Source organism: Tyto alba, unplaced genomic scaffold, assembly GCF_018691265.1.
Source record: "Tyto alba isolate M040663 unplaced genomic scaffold, T.alba_DEE_v4.0 Super-Scaffold_14, whole genome shotgun sequence".
NCBI lineage: Eukaryota > Metazoa > Chordata > Aves > Strigiformes > Tytonidae > Tyto > Tyto alba.
This window is the reverse complement of record NW_024881276.1, coordinates 30,778,380-30,792,979: the sequence shown is the minus strand read 5'-3', so window position 1 is coordinate 30,792,979 and position 14,600 is coordinate 30,778,380. Positions and strand designations below refer to the sequence as shown.

The following is a 14,600-nucleotide window of genomic DNA, read 5'->3' as shown; positions in this document are numbered from 1 at the left end:
TTCTGAAGTGAGCATTACATAACGGGGGCAACAGAAATTATTGGAGGTTTTGAGATTTTTATTTTAGGGTAATGATTTAATAAATATACAATCTGTCTCGTAAATATTTTATCCATGCAATACAAAAAGTATAGAGTTAATTCCAAAATTTTAGTTGATGTAACTTTTAGGAAGCATATCTCACATTTTAACTAGAATTAGTTGATTTAAAAAAATATAGAGCTACTAAAACAGACCACCAATTTGAGGGAGATAGAATTTGTAATTTTGCCAGACAATGCATGCACAAAACTTTCTTGGTGCTTTTTAGCAGATGGAGTATTTTTTCAAAAACAGAAGTGTACGGAGAGATCTGCAAGAACAGCACTGCAATGCAGGCTCTCAAGGTTACTCATGCCCAGTGTGACACAGCCTTCCTCTTGTGTAACCTTGATGAGAGACAGCATTAACTGCCTCAGTTTCCCCATCCATAAATGGAGATTATACTCTGTAACTGATACATAAGCATAACGGCTTCCTACTTATAAAAAAATGAAAGGATGGAAAACTCAGACTGAATGGTATATACGCTCATGAGCTTCAATTGCAGTCCATTTCACAAACATCTTTATAATCTTTGCTACAGTGCAAATGATGGGCTGATGGGTCAAAAGATCTTTTCAGCATAATGCTGCTGCCCTGCCCCTAACTCTCCCTCTGCTCCCAGCATTCTCTTTTCCTCTCTTAAATACCCTGTATCAAAGACTTCTTGCCAACCGATGCAAGCCCTTTGGTAGGAGGAGGGTCTGAGCACACAAAGGTCAGAACAGTTCAAAACCTGCAGCCTGCTAATATTGTTCATGCTCATGGATTATGAAATGTAGCATTGAGTGAGCTTAGCACTTTTGGAAGTCTGATGTATGAGAAGATCAGTCTCGGGGTTAGTAGGGTTAAGAGCATTCATTGCACAGGTCTCTGACTTCTGAGTTCCTGCTGCAATATCAGCTCATTCTCATCGGCGGATATGAAAAGCTCTCAAGAAGCAGCCGGCATCTGCTCTGGCCGTCTCACAGTGCTGTAATCCACACACTGAAGGGCATTCAATTAAGAGTTCAGCAGAAAGTACAGAGGTTTAGTACTGTCTGTAGTAATGTGCCAAGGCCAAAGGGCACTCCCAAGCCAAGCAACAAACCATAGCAGGGTTTGATGAACACATCACTGGGGGCACAGAAATACTCCTGCAAATTTTCAAACGAGGATGATGAAAATTAAGCATCCTAACTCACACCGTGAGCAGCATGGCTCTCCGCTGATGAGACCCGTGTGGATACACAGGCCCCTAGCTTTTGTGTCCAGCTTCAAAGTACCTACTGACATGGCCACCACAGGCTACTGCCCAGAAGTAAAGCAAACGTTGTGTAACCTTGATGAGAGCTATTTAAAAATTACTCACGTTTCCTGCTCAGGTTCTCAAAGAGCCCTGCGGGTGACAGCAACATCTCTCTCCTCCAAGGAAGACTTATTACTATCCCAGGTCCATGGCGGGATGTGCCACAGAGGCTTGCTAATGAAACAGGCATTTCACTCCTCGGCAGACAGAGTTCCCAGGCAAAGGCTCTTGAGGCCGAGAGTGAGCTACAGACACGGCTCAGCCTTCACCCCTCTGACTCCTGCCCAGCGTCCCCGCAGCTCTCCACCGGGATGCCGATGGCACGTGCCAGGCACATCGCGGGAGCTGGGAGACAGCTGAAGGCTGCGGAACGCACACTGCTGAAGCCCACAGTTTTGGACATTACACACACATTGTAACAAATCACCAGCACATTACTCTGGACTTGTAATTGCTATCATCAAGGGGCTCTGTTTCATTTCACTGGTTAAAAACACCAAAAGTTTCCTTCAGCTCTGTGTAAGATTCAGGACAGTGCATCTGATGTTTTGCACCTCACCAGAGATCTTGTGTTTTGTATTTCAGGCTGGAAAACAGCTGTCTCCACACGGAGGAATATTTTTGCTGAGACAGACCATCCCAGGAACCAAACGTAAGACTGGAACTAAAATCTGTGCTGCCCCACTCAGCCTTCCCACTGGTGTTTACCTAGCTTTGGGCCTGGGAGGACAAGAGAGCAAAGCAAGAGGGAGGTGGAAATCATTAAATTGGTCACACCAAGTAGAAAGCATGTAGCAAAGAAAAGGAAGCATATTTCCTCCAAGTCAGAGAGATGGGGGAAGTCATGGGAATAGCAGTTCTTGGCATTTTGTGAACACAAGTCTCAGCCCATAGAGACAACAAACTGAATAAACAGGGGGCTTTGTCCCTTCGATTTAAGATTGCTCCGTGGAAAGCAGGGAAACAGTCACCTAAAGACCACTGAAGAAGGAAACTAAACAGGCTCTAGCGAGTGTGCTGCACTGTGTGCCTTGATAAGGAGGTGGGAAGTAGTAGCACAGCCTCCACCAGGATCTGGGATCCCCGCTGCTGCTGAAGGTAACAGAGAAGTGGCACCATTTCTTATACTGGCAGAGCTACCGTATCAGTTGTAAATGCCTAAGGTTTAAGAAAGGAGGTTCAGCAGACAGCAATGGAGGGAACGAGGAGGGAAAGGTACAGGGCCCGATGCCAGAGAGATACGCCACAGAATGAGAAACCAGAGACGGACTGAATGGTGCCGTTGTTACCAACAAGAATGCAGCGAGGCCCAGCAAGCAGGCCACATGCCAGCACAGCTACAACAGCCCAAATAGCATTCAAGTGTAATGAAGTGGAATTATCACAGTCCCATCAAATGCAGAGAACAATTTAACTGATGAAGCAATTGGATAAAAAATTAGTGAAAATATTAGCAACCCACTTAAATGTATGGGTTTTCCTCACATGACACTGTGTTTCATGCAAAGCAAGCCAGTGGGAAATAAAACTGTAATGCAAGCTACATCAAACTAATGTACTTGGTGCTGCAGCTTTTGCATACTCACATAATACTCATACTTCTATATGTTTACTACAGACATATTTGTTAAAAAAATAATGCTAGATTTAGAAGATATACAGGAAAAACAACCCTTTTGCTTTAGAAAAAACATCTACCTTCAGTTAGCAAAAACCAGGTGACAAGTTTTGGGGCAGGTTCCAAGTGTCTTTGTCCCCTTGTTGAACATATTTGGTACTGGCCTCTGCTGGCAAGAGACCACTGGATGGGATAAGCCTTGCCCAACTTTCTGGCTCATGAGTAGACACATTCAGAGTGCTTGCAATAACAACACACTTACCAAACTTCTCACCAGCAGCTCTGTTACAGACACTATTAAAATGGCTTGGTGAATCACTTTCTCCTGCTTAACTGACAGCAGTGATTCATGGGCACTTCAGGCACATGGGGCTGATTTAGTAGGAAAACTCTTACTTCCCTAATATAAACAGTTCCTTATGTGGTTAATACTTCTTTCTAAATTAACCATTAGATTAAAAGTACTCGTTAACAAAAGGTAACTTGAGTGGGTTCTTTTTCTTGGAAGGGCCTCCCTCCAAGAGAACACATATCCTCTGTTCCCTGTCCTGTTTAGCAACAGAGCAATAAGGTGTTCACATTCAGCAACAACCTGAAATTGCACATAACCTGTCTGGCTGCTAGTTAGGCCAGCACCACAGAATACTTTTAAAATAGATGGGTAAGCAGCCTGGTGGTTTGCATGCTTTTATGTGTCTGGTGCCTCTTTGAAGCTCCTATGTAGAAAAAGATTGGCCTGATATGTGTTCTTCCTTTCTTTTCTGTACTGACTCTACCATCATTTGATGGTCAAGGCGGTCTGTTAAGGTACGACTTGCTCCAAATCAAAATGAAATCCTTCCTCCAGAGTAACTTGAACACCTGGTAATGAATGCATTAGAAGATTTATCTGTCTTGAAAAGAGTCAAAACATTCCAAGAAGCAAAGAGAAATCATAAATTGCAATTGAAACCTGAGTGAGAGAAATGGTTTTAAAGCTGCAATGGAGAAACACAAAGGCAACTCTATGGCTCATTCTATCTGGGAGGAATGCAGTTCTAAAGACTGTTACAAATGTACTGAATCGTGTCCACACAACTCAGTGTAAAGTCAGAAGGATTATAATAATAACGTGAATATCTGCTACCACAGCAATGAACAAAGCCCTTCATTCAAATGCTGGGAGTTGATACAAAAGGAGAATTTTGAAGATATCTACAGGCCTGTGAACAACGAAACAGTATTATATGAGAACTAGCCAAGATTCCCTAGATTGACAGCAGGCTTTGGAAAACTAAACTGACAGCCACAGACCAACACAGGCCAGCTCCAGCTTTCTGTTGGATTGGTTGGGTCTTGTTCACACCTCCTAGGAGGGCTCCCAAGTCGAGTGAGGTACAGTTACAAGCCAACTGCAATTTGTATGTGGATACCAGACTAAGATGCTGGGTTTGTTACCTTAGGGAATTCAAAGAGATCGGATACTGATATGTACAGCAGCTTTGGTTCCTATTTCTGTGCACTCACCGCACTGATGCAACAGTTCTTCAGATGTTTGAAAGAATCGAAATTAAAAAAACAAAAAACAAAAAACTAAAAAAAAAAAAAAAGGCAAACAAAAAAAAACCCACACAACACCCTTATATGTGTTATTAAAGCTGCTCAGAGTGGTTTAATAAGCAAGCAGGTTTTGGCCATGGCTTTCTGAAATCAAATTTACTCCCAACAAAAAAGGTACTAGCCCAGACCTTTAGATTTTTCTCCTAGCAGTAAGCTTCACTCTTATTATGAAAGGATGAATCACAGTCACAGGTTTCTGGGCAATAATCCCTGGGAAAGTCTTAAGGCATGGATTTCAATGGATTTTGGTTCCAGGATTCCTTTGTGAGCTTGTTTTGGTGGATGCTGTACAGTGTAATTTGGCACTTCGGAAAGACACACAACGTACTGGGTGCCAGAATATACCTGAATATAGGAAGGAGATTTGCATCCACTTTGCTCCTGCGGCACAAGCAGTTAGCAAACACCGATGTATCAAGTATCCATCAACCTCATTTCCTTTGCAGGCAACCCTGACTGATATATATGGCTCTTAACTCAGTATTACACTTGGCTTCTTCACTCCATATTAAGCTATCGTGTTAGATTGGTACCCCTAACACAGGGGTTAGGAACATTTTTGGTTCACTGACTCCCCATTTTCCAGCTAATATGTGGGCCCTTCCAGAAAAATCATCTCTGTAGACCACCATGCTTCCCCAGGGAGCCTAGTTTTCTTAGCTGACTTAGATGTCTTAAAGGAAAATGATGGACCCAGAGGGACTCCTGCAGCAGTCAGGAAAGTACAACCCTGCAGGATTTGTCAGCGGTGAGACAAAATGAAACTGTCCCCCATAAAGCTGCAGGGAAATATACGGGGCAGCTTTACCCTTCTCTCCAAGGTACTGTGAGGAGATCTTCACTGACTCAGGACAGTTGTGGCATCAGTTTGCAATCTGTTCACATTCAGAAAGTTAGTTTTGCACCCCTAACAGCTAAAGTATTGGGTAAAGGGAAGGGGGAGCATGTTTTGATTTTGCTTTTTAATTACATGGGAGAAATCCAAGCCTGCAAGAGAATGCACAAAGGACTGGAAACAGCACGAAGAACTATCATGGGACCTGAGCACATCGCCTCTTCCGTGGGCTGAGCACTGATTTTTAAGGGGTGCTAAAGTATATTACACCATGAACGAGAATCAACCCATAACCCAGTAAAGTCTCTCACAGTGTGGTCCCTGCACACAGCTTCCGACACCTGGGCAGATCTGGGGTGGATACCCACTTTCCATCCCCAGCAGTGGGAGGAAGTCTCAGTTCTTGAGCACTGAAGTGTTTAATCCCACTGTTCCCAAATGATATGCTGAGGACTCCCCAAGATTTACCTTGCTTTCATCCCAATGGACCACCCAGCTGAAGAAAAATTTCTAGAGGGATTGAGCTAACAGTAAACTAATGCAAGCAGCCTAGCTGTGCTGGAGTTAAACAAATGGCAACATGCCTAACCAAAATCCTCGAAATAAAATACAGGATTAGGTTACTTTTTGTTCGCTCAGTGCCAAGAAGAGGCAATTCTTCCTGAGAAATGTAATATAGGGGATAGAAATGGGGAAGGGGGAAAGCTGCTAGAACAGCAACTTGAAATCAAAACATATCATCTGGGAGGTGTTCACCTGAACAATCACCTAACTTAAGCGAGCAGGGAACTGTCTGCCATCTGGGATGATGACTAGTCACAGGACCACACGCTGAAGCTCTCTGAAAAGGAACATTTCAATGGAGCACTTCACTGGAAAGGATCGCTACTGCAAATTGCATCCATCTAAGTAAGCACAGCCCAGCAAAAAAGCAACTGGAGCAACCTGTCTGTGATTTTGTGGTGGAAAGTACTTGAAAGTGAAAACATGCAGTGTATATAGCGTTTACACAATTATTGCCAAAGGTACAAGCACTTTAGATGTATAAATGACAAAGTTCTCCTGTTTGAAAAAACATGCCTGAATGGAGCTAGATCAGATATCAGGACTGCTGATTTTCTTTTCATTGGCTTCAGACCAAAAGCAAAGGAAGAAAAACAAATTAAGATCTTCGAAAGAGTATCAAAATATTTGCCAGCAAAGACCACAACACTCATTTTCACATGCTCCTTTCCCTGACAATATTGGGGCAGAGTTGTGTGCTTTGAAGGGAGTGACTGCTATTTGCTTTAAATAACCCAAATAGGCAATACCTGATCTAATCTCATCCATCTGGGAAGGGCAGACTGGTGACAGACCGGGGTACAACCTCTGAGTTTGGGTCTGAAGCCCTCCAGTCAAGCTTTCCTCCAGGCTCACACTGAATCGGCTAACACCAGGCTATAAACAGCTCATTTGGTCTAGCCACCAAATGGGTCTGGTCATTCAGACCCACTGACAGCTGCCAAATCAGCAGCCAGCATGACCCAAGATGTGGATTCACAAGCAGTTTACAATGGTGCAAGCTTGAGCTGCCACCAAAAAGGAGTGGTTATCCCTTTCCCTCCAAGCCCGTTTCCACCTCTTCCTTTAACTTGGTGCCCTGTGGCTAGTAGCTGAAAACAGAGAAAACAGAGATGTTTGGGTTTAACAGGGTTCTTTTCTGGGAGGCTCAGCAAAGTGACTGCCTGACTATTGCTCTTCAGTGGGATTCAGCTCCTTGAGTCACCTGAGCCAAACCATCTCACTCAGGATCTCCAGCTTTTGGAGATTCGGAGCATGGCTCAGGCTATATCCAAGACCTGGGGAACAACTTCTGTCTGAAAGGCACTATGGGACTGCATGAACAGGGGCTCCAGTCAGCGAGATGCACACTACAGCTGAAAACCAGTAACATCTTACTTTTAGGCACTTGCTAAGCTACGCGTCATTAATTCTAATTTAATGATACATGACTTTATTTCTTTTCTTGATTTCATCTGGAGTCAAACAACTAAGATTAAAGGTCTGGGTCAATCTGAATAATAATCATACTTAAGTTGAAAATAGCTATGTTTTCCAGACTACAGACTGAGATGCACAGAATAATAAGAGCAGAGCTTCAGCTGCTGAAGATACTCTGCCTGGAAAAGCAATGACAGAGGAGCACTATAAGAGCAGGCTGTAAGGTCATAAGTGTTATGCAGAGAGTGAACAGGATGCAGTGGAAGCCAGAAGTAGAAAATCATTTCAGAAAAGAGAATTCATGGGGGACAGGTCAACTCAACAGTCTTGGATACATTCCTCACTCAGACTCAAATCACTAATTTTCTGAGATCGGGAAGAATGCCCTAAAGGAAAGTTCAACCCGTACTCTCCAAGTTCCCTTCTTTTCCTGAGCACTTGGTATTTGGGAACAAGGTACTGGGCCGGATGGTGCTTTCATGTGACTGAGCCAGTGTGGTCCTTTTACATTGTAAAGTTATATCCTCTATGCCACAAAACTATTTGTGAAAAAGTTTTACACAACCTAAAAACAAGTATCGGCTCAGTGGAGTTTCGCCATCCTATAGAACGTAATGAAACACTATAACCTGTTCTAAAATTCTGTGAGATATTAAAAAAATAGTATTGACTAGAAAGATATTCTAATTTTAGACTGGTTTCTCTGTACGCCCTGGTCTAATTCCCACAACAACCTCAGTTTCATCTCCTGTATATTCTGCAACTTTTTTTTATATAGGTTCTTTTTTTTTAAGGCTTGAGATCCCAGATTCCTTCAGGCTACCTAGAGAGGACTAAAAATAGTAATAAACTTGAAAATTGGACAAAAGGGGATTTAATGTGCCAAGGACATAGTCTGGGGGCTGGCGCTGGAAGAGGTGCAGTTTCCAAGTTAGCAGGGCAGCCAGTTTGTTCACTCTCCCCCTGCTCAGCTTCACAACAAACACTGGACTGGACACAGTAAAAACCTTTGCTTTCCCTGTAGAGTTTCTTGCTGCTCCTTCTCAAAAGTTATGTAAAATACATGGACTGCACCATTGTAATGCTAATGCTGGAACTGAGCTTTCTGGAGGAAATCACAAATTGGGCTATAAAGCTCAGAGAGGAACTAGCCACACTTCTCTTATGTGAGTGGCTGACTATGCAGAAATGCTTTGGCCACTGTGTCTCCTCGTATTTTAATGCACACAGGAGTCACGCCATGCTCTAAACACTGCTTGTAAAACACCATCCCTCCCCCAGAAAAGACAGTCCACCCACAGCTTCACACCTACTAGGAACCACTCTTAATGTCTTCCCCCCCACAAAGCAAATACCAGCGCTGGAAGCCCAAGAAGATCTCTGGTTTCGATGGCCACTGCCACCACCACCTGGGCCATCACGAAAACCAGAGGGGCAAGAGTACGACCCGCAGGGCCCGAGTCAACATGCGGTGGAGCTGGCTCATGCCGATCCACAGCAGACACCCATGAACAGACGCGCTGCCGGCACCATGGCCTGCCAGGCAGATTTTGCTGCGTGACCAGAACATCTTCTGTACGTGCAGGATGTTTTCACTCGGCTGCCTTTGTAGCAGAGTTTGAAATGTCAAGAGGTTCATGCCCTACGCGAGGCTGTATCACACTCCCCCCCCACCCCATTTGATGGTCTAAAGAAAAGAGCTGTCAGATATTATCCACAAAGGGGGAACATGGAATAAGGAGGTGACGAGGAGGAGGAGGAGCAGGGAGTCTCCTGCAGGAACATGTTTAGCATCAAGCTACACAACAGGGCCATTTCACAAAACCTGGAACCCAACAAGCAGGTTGTAGGATCCTGGGGATCTCACAACCCACAGTCAGAACAAACTGTATCCAACCGGAGCTTGTCTCCCTTCAAGCAAAAATGGGTGAAAATGTCAGCCAATTAAGCTTTTTCCACCTACATCACATCAGCTCCAAAAGCCAAACAGGATCCCAGCAGAGCTCTCTGGGAAGTCTCACTTCAGCGGATTTGAACCCTTAATGTTAAAATGTTACAAAAACCAGAACTGCTGCGTGGGTGCCACAAACCCACCCTGTGAGTATTAATCACTTCTGCATATTGAATATAATTGTCTCTCCAGCATGAAAAAGCTCTCCTTCTGAATTAGAGGAAAGAGACTCCCACAGTTCAATTTAAGATTTAAATTTGGAATGGAGGGATTTTATTTTATTTTTTCCCTTTAATGTAAACCACATACTTGTAAAGAACCCATGGGTAAGGCATTCTAACCAAACATGTACGGCTGTGATTCTGGCACCTCCTTTCTGTGATACGTTCAAGGATGTGCTTTTCCAGTAACAGTGGTCAGCACATCATAAAAATTTCAGCTACTGACAACTTCTAATAAATTTAGCCCATACAGAAAATATGATCATGTATACGCATGTGATTGAACATGCATGTAACAGTAGCTGGATTCAGGAATCAAACACAAGGGCACAAGCCCACTGCTGTGGTCTCAGGCTTACCCTGTGCTCAGTGTCTTCTGCTTTCAGGGACCTCTTTAGCAACTAGACTAGTCAAAAGATACCTACAAGTGACCTCAGGACCTTCCAACATTTCTAGCACCAGGGTAGGTGAGACTAAAAAACCATGCAAATATCTCAGCTACAACTTCCCAGAAGTTAAAAAAAAAAAAAAAAAAAAAAAAAAAACCACTGGCAAATACAAACCCAAATTCTTGTGAGGATGGGCAACAGTGATCTGGGCAGAAACCTCACTCCTAGCTATGAGGCTCAATTAGGTGACTGAACACGAGAGCTACCTCTGCACTGTTAAATAACACAGGGACAATGACAGGTCACTGGCCTGGAGGACAAGAGGGAAAACTGTGTCCAACACCATATTACACTTGGACCTGGGTCACCTGTGTGTGGTGCCCCTGTGGCCCTAAGACATAACTATTATTTTGTGGGATCGGGATGGTGGAAAGCAGTTCAAAAGGCTAGAAAAAACATGAAAGATTTGCCTCAATCCACTAAATTGGTTTTACAGTATGAAATGTTCTACAGTGTGAGGACACATATGGCAGGTTCTGCGGCAATGCTCAAGGCAGTTATCAAGAGTGTGGAGCCCATTCAGAAAGCGTTGAAAGACTGGGAAGGGCAGAGGGAAACAAAATTCCCCAAACCGTGCCTAAGTACTGGCTGGCACAGACCAACACAGTGCCAAGGAGCACATTAACAGCACAGCAGTAAGGCCATCAGCTCTACATCTCGGCTTCCACCACCTCAGGTAGGGTAACCATCACGCTCTACTTCACACCAGGGGTGTCGAGTAAAGATGAGGAAAGTGCTGAGATACTGTCGACTGGAGACTTGGTAGAGGGACAAGTTGGTAGCTTCCCTCCTCTCACCCCATCGAAAGCCACCTTATCAGGCTCACCAAGGAAGCAGTCCTTTTACTTTGTGTGCAAATTTGGACTTCCTTTTCACTCTCCCTCTCAAACACATAATGACAGTCATTTCCCTAAGCTTGCTAAAGGTAGGCTTGAGCTAACATGACTTCACTGCTGACAAGTATCTTATACTTACTACATGCTGCTAGGATTAAAGACTTGGGAGGAATTTTGACCTTCCAAAGCTTTAATTTTGTTGAATTTATACGTGGTAATAATCACTGCTGAGACTCCCTATAGCCACTGTCTCCAAGCTCAGGAGATACTTCTAGTGAAACCAGCCTCACAGAGTGATTTCACTGCGTATGGCTGAGGCCTCGCAAAATGCTATGCAAATTCATAACTTTCACTAAGAGCCTCGGAGGAATCTTCTTAATGCCAAGATAGGTACCAAGAAGAAAAACAAATGCTTTGCTGTTCACCAGTCACACTTTTCTCTTTTTCTTAAATACACTTGAAAGAGGGCTGGAGGCAGCAGTTGCACCTAACAATCTCCATGAAAGCTGCTACGTTCAAGGCTGCCAAATAACACCCTTTTTTTTCACTTGTTGTTGTTCTCTTGCTTTTTATCCTGCACTGCCTTGATGGAGCACCAAAGGGTTTTTGCACTCGCACTGTAAAAATACCTCCAAAAATAAAGAGCTGATTTTGAAGTACAAAGCTGCTGTTGTGGGACGCTGTAGCATCTGCTTTAGCATGTCATTTTTATATTTAGAAGCAGCATATCTCCACAGATCAAGCACAGCCGGTAAGTCATTCAGCAACCCCTTCCCATCAGCTCTCACAACTCAATGCCAGCCAACGGGGAGAGGGGGGGGGGACATGCTCCTCTTGCCCTCCAACAGCCCTCCACACCTCCGCAGCCCCACACGGCCGCTGCGGCACGCTGCCTCCTGCCTCCTCACGCTGCCCAGCCTGGTCCCTCCAACGCCGGGGTCCTGCCAGCAGCTCAGCCCGGTAGCAGGACACCAGCCTGCCAGCCTCCAACCTTGATGCGATGCGCTGCTTTTCTCTTTTCCTGGGTCACGTGGCGCGACGTGTGGATGCTGCCTGGCGTTATGTAGGAGAAACCATGCAATAAAATCAGGGGAGCCGCTGAAGCATGCAATCTGGTGCACAGCTCTGACCTGCACCATCAGACTGTTCTACTGGTGCCCACAGCTAGAAAACAGAGCATGTAAAAAATGCCACAGCCAGCATCTTCCATTAGGCAGCCGGACCACTGCTCTGAGAAGGTCCAGCAAGACAGGTGAATGAACTTCAATATGCCCGCAATGTGTGTGCCACACGCAGCTTGTGCAGGTGGGCAGTATTCACAGCTCCTTTGTCCCCCCTCTCTAAGACTAGTCTGCTGCTTAACTGCAGGCAGAATCACTGCTTGCAGCTCAAGGCGCTGCTGTGTAACTCAATCAAGCAGAACACAGCCAAGAAAAGCAGAGCAAAACATAATAAAGACCCAACAGCAGCCATCAAAGCAAAGGTCACAGGACCAGTGTTTGGAGCGCAGGAGAGGCAGCAGACAGAAAAGCTCATCTTGCCTCTGTGCTGTCTGTTAAAAGGATAAAGGATGAAGGGTATGACACCCTCTGTAGCTAGGAGAAGCAGCGTCTTCACCAAACATCTACATCCCCCATCATTTTTCAGTTTACAGCAGGTGAGTGCTGCAGCTTGCAGGACCGGCAGTCTCCTGCGAGGGGACAGCACTGTTTCTGAGTGATGTTTTGCACAGATGTGAATGTCTGCTAATTAGAAGAATAAAATTTCAGCCCAGCCAGTGTTACAATGGAGGGGAGGGGAAACACTCGCAGGTTTCTTTGCTTCCAGCCACGAGAGCCGAGGAGTGCTTGCATGTCTGTAGGCAGGGGAGGGCGACGGGGCAGGGAGGGCAGAGGGGAGACACAACCAACGCGCGTGAGTTCCTTGAGTGGAGTGATCAGTTTTGGCAGCTACCCTGGGAAAAAAGGCACCATCAGCATGGCAAAACATGCAGGAAAATCTTTAGCTAGCAAATGCAGATTCATCTTCTCCAGAGGCAGTGAAAAGTGGCAAAAGCCCAGAGTTGAAGATACGGAAGGGAGCAGTGACGGGATCAAGCCAGCTCCAGAGAGCAATTAATTCAGCTCTCTCCTGGATACAGCCCCCTCTTTCGAAAGGGTGTGTTGAAGTAAAACAGAGCCTGGAAGAACCCGGAATATCTTCACCTACACACACATCTTAGCAAATGCCATACACTTCCATTTTACGTAGAATAAAGCTGCCTTACCTGAGTAGTTTTCGCCCTTCTGCCTTGCATGCTGTTACTATGGCTGACTTGTGGGTTGGTGGCCCCTTCGGAAAGGCAGTGGGATTTCCTGCAGGGCAGTGTATTGTAATTATTGTAGGAAGGCGCATCCTCAGCAGTAACTGATGCCATCTTATGGCTCCCGATATCCGGGATGTCGGACACTAAATTCCGGCAGTACCCTCCAAAAGCGTTTCGCGGGCCTCCATTGACGGTGGCACTCGGAGTTTTGGGGGAATACAAGTCACTCATAGAATTGGCGCGCTGGCAGGTGACCAGTGGCTGGGGGCTGCCACTGGCCTCCGTCCCCCGGGTGGCCTCAGCATCCTTCTCCTCGGCCAAGCCCAGGATTTCCTCATTGCTTGTTAAATGCTCCTGGCTGAGGTCAGAAAGCGAAAACTCCAGGCTGTCCTCGCGCCAGATGTCAGCCGATTTGGAGCGCTTCTTCTTGAAACTGGCCGTCTCCATGAAGTTTGTCCCGTTGGCCGCGTATCGATGGGACCTCCCATTGCCCTCTGCCAGGAATGGCGGCTCGTCCCCGTAGAGCCTGCTCTCCTCCGAGCCGGGCATGCTCTGGACGGAGGCGGCGGTGAGGACGGTGCTGCTGTCCACGCTGGGGGTGACGGAGGAGTCGGTGTGGTAGGAAACGGGCCGCAGGCCCATGTCCACGCGGTCCACCCAGATAGGGCTTCCAAAGTCCTCTAGGTTGGCCTCCTGGGCAAAGGGCTCCAGGCCGTTCTCCGCCAAGGACTGGGGGATGCTGGGGGTGCTGCTGGAGCGGGTGCTCACTTCCGAGTTACGGTGGATAATTTTTCCAGAAGAAGCATGCCGCGTCCGGCGGGAGGCTTTGTTGGAGAGGCGAAGCGAGCGGGAAGTGTGCTTGCGGCCCAGGCTGGCGTGCTTGTCTCCGTAGAAGGCGTGCTCCACGCTCTGGCTCTCCGCGTTTCCCATGGCGTCACAGTCTGCAAGGGGAGAGAGCAGGGACCGTTAAAGGCAGCAACCAAACATGCAGGCAAGAAGACACACGGGTGCCCCAGTACACCCCAAAGAGCTTTTTTTTTAAAATTAACCTGTACCGAAACCTACAGCACAGCTTCCACCGGGTCTCCCAGGACATGCTTTAACAGCAGCAACTAATCCCACAGAATTAATTAAGGCAGCCAGTGACCGTACCAGAAAACTCATAAATACAACTCAGTTAAATCAGTACCTAGGAAAAAGACAGATAGCTATGACAGTGTAAATGAAGAGTGTAGAAGAGGGAATGATTGAACCTTGAAACTTCGTGTGAACTGGAGCCAGTTTACCACCAAAGTGCATTGGCAATCTCAGCTCTGCACAGATTCACTTGACTCTTCGCATTAACTTCACAATTCCAGCCAACACTACAAAAAATCAACAGCTATTGTTTATCTGCATGTAACAAGATGCCAAAAAGTAGATGGATATACACCT

At 45.8% G+C, this 14,600-nt stretch overlaps 1 protein-coding gene across 10 annotated transcripts in view; it reads right to left on the bottom strand.

Moving 5' to 3' along the window:
* TIAM1 (TIAM Rac1 associated GEF 1) overlaps nucleotides 1–14,600 on the bottom strand; it is a 188,683-nt gene that overhangs the window by 69,159 nt on the left and 104,924 nt on the right. For all 10 annotated transcript variants that reach the window (XM_042788618.1, XM_042788619.1, XM_042788620.1 and 7 more), the window contains one exon: nucleotides 13,128–14,107. In XM_042788618.1, the coding sequence (XP_042644552.1) occupies nucleotides 13,128–14,096 (969 nt within the window). In that variant the 5' untranslated portion in view covers nucleotides 14,097–14,107. The remainder of the gene's footprint in view (nucleotides 1–13,127; nucleotides 14,108–14,600) is intronic.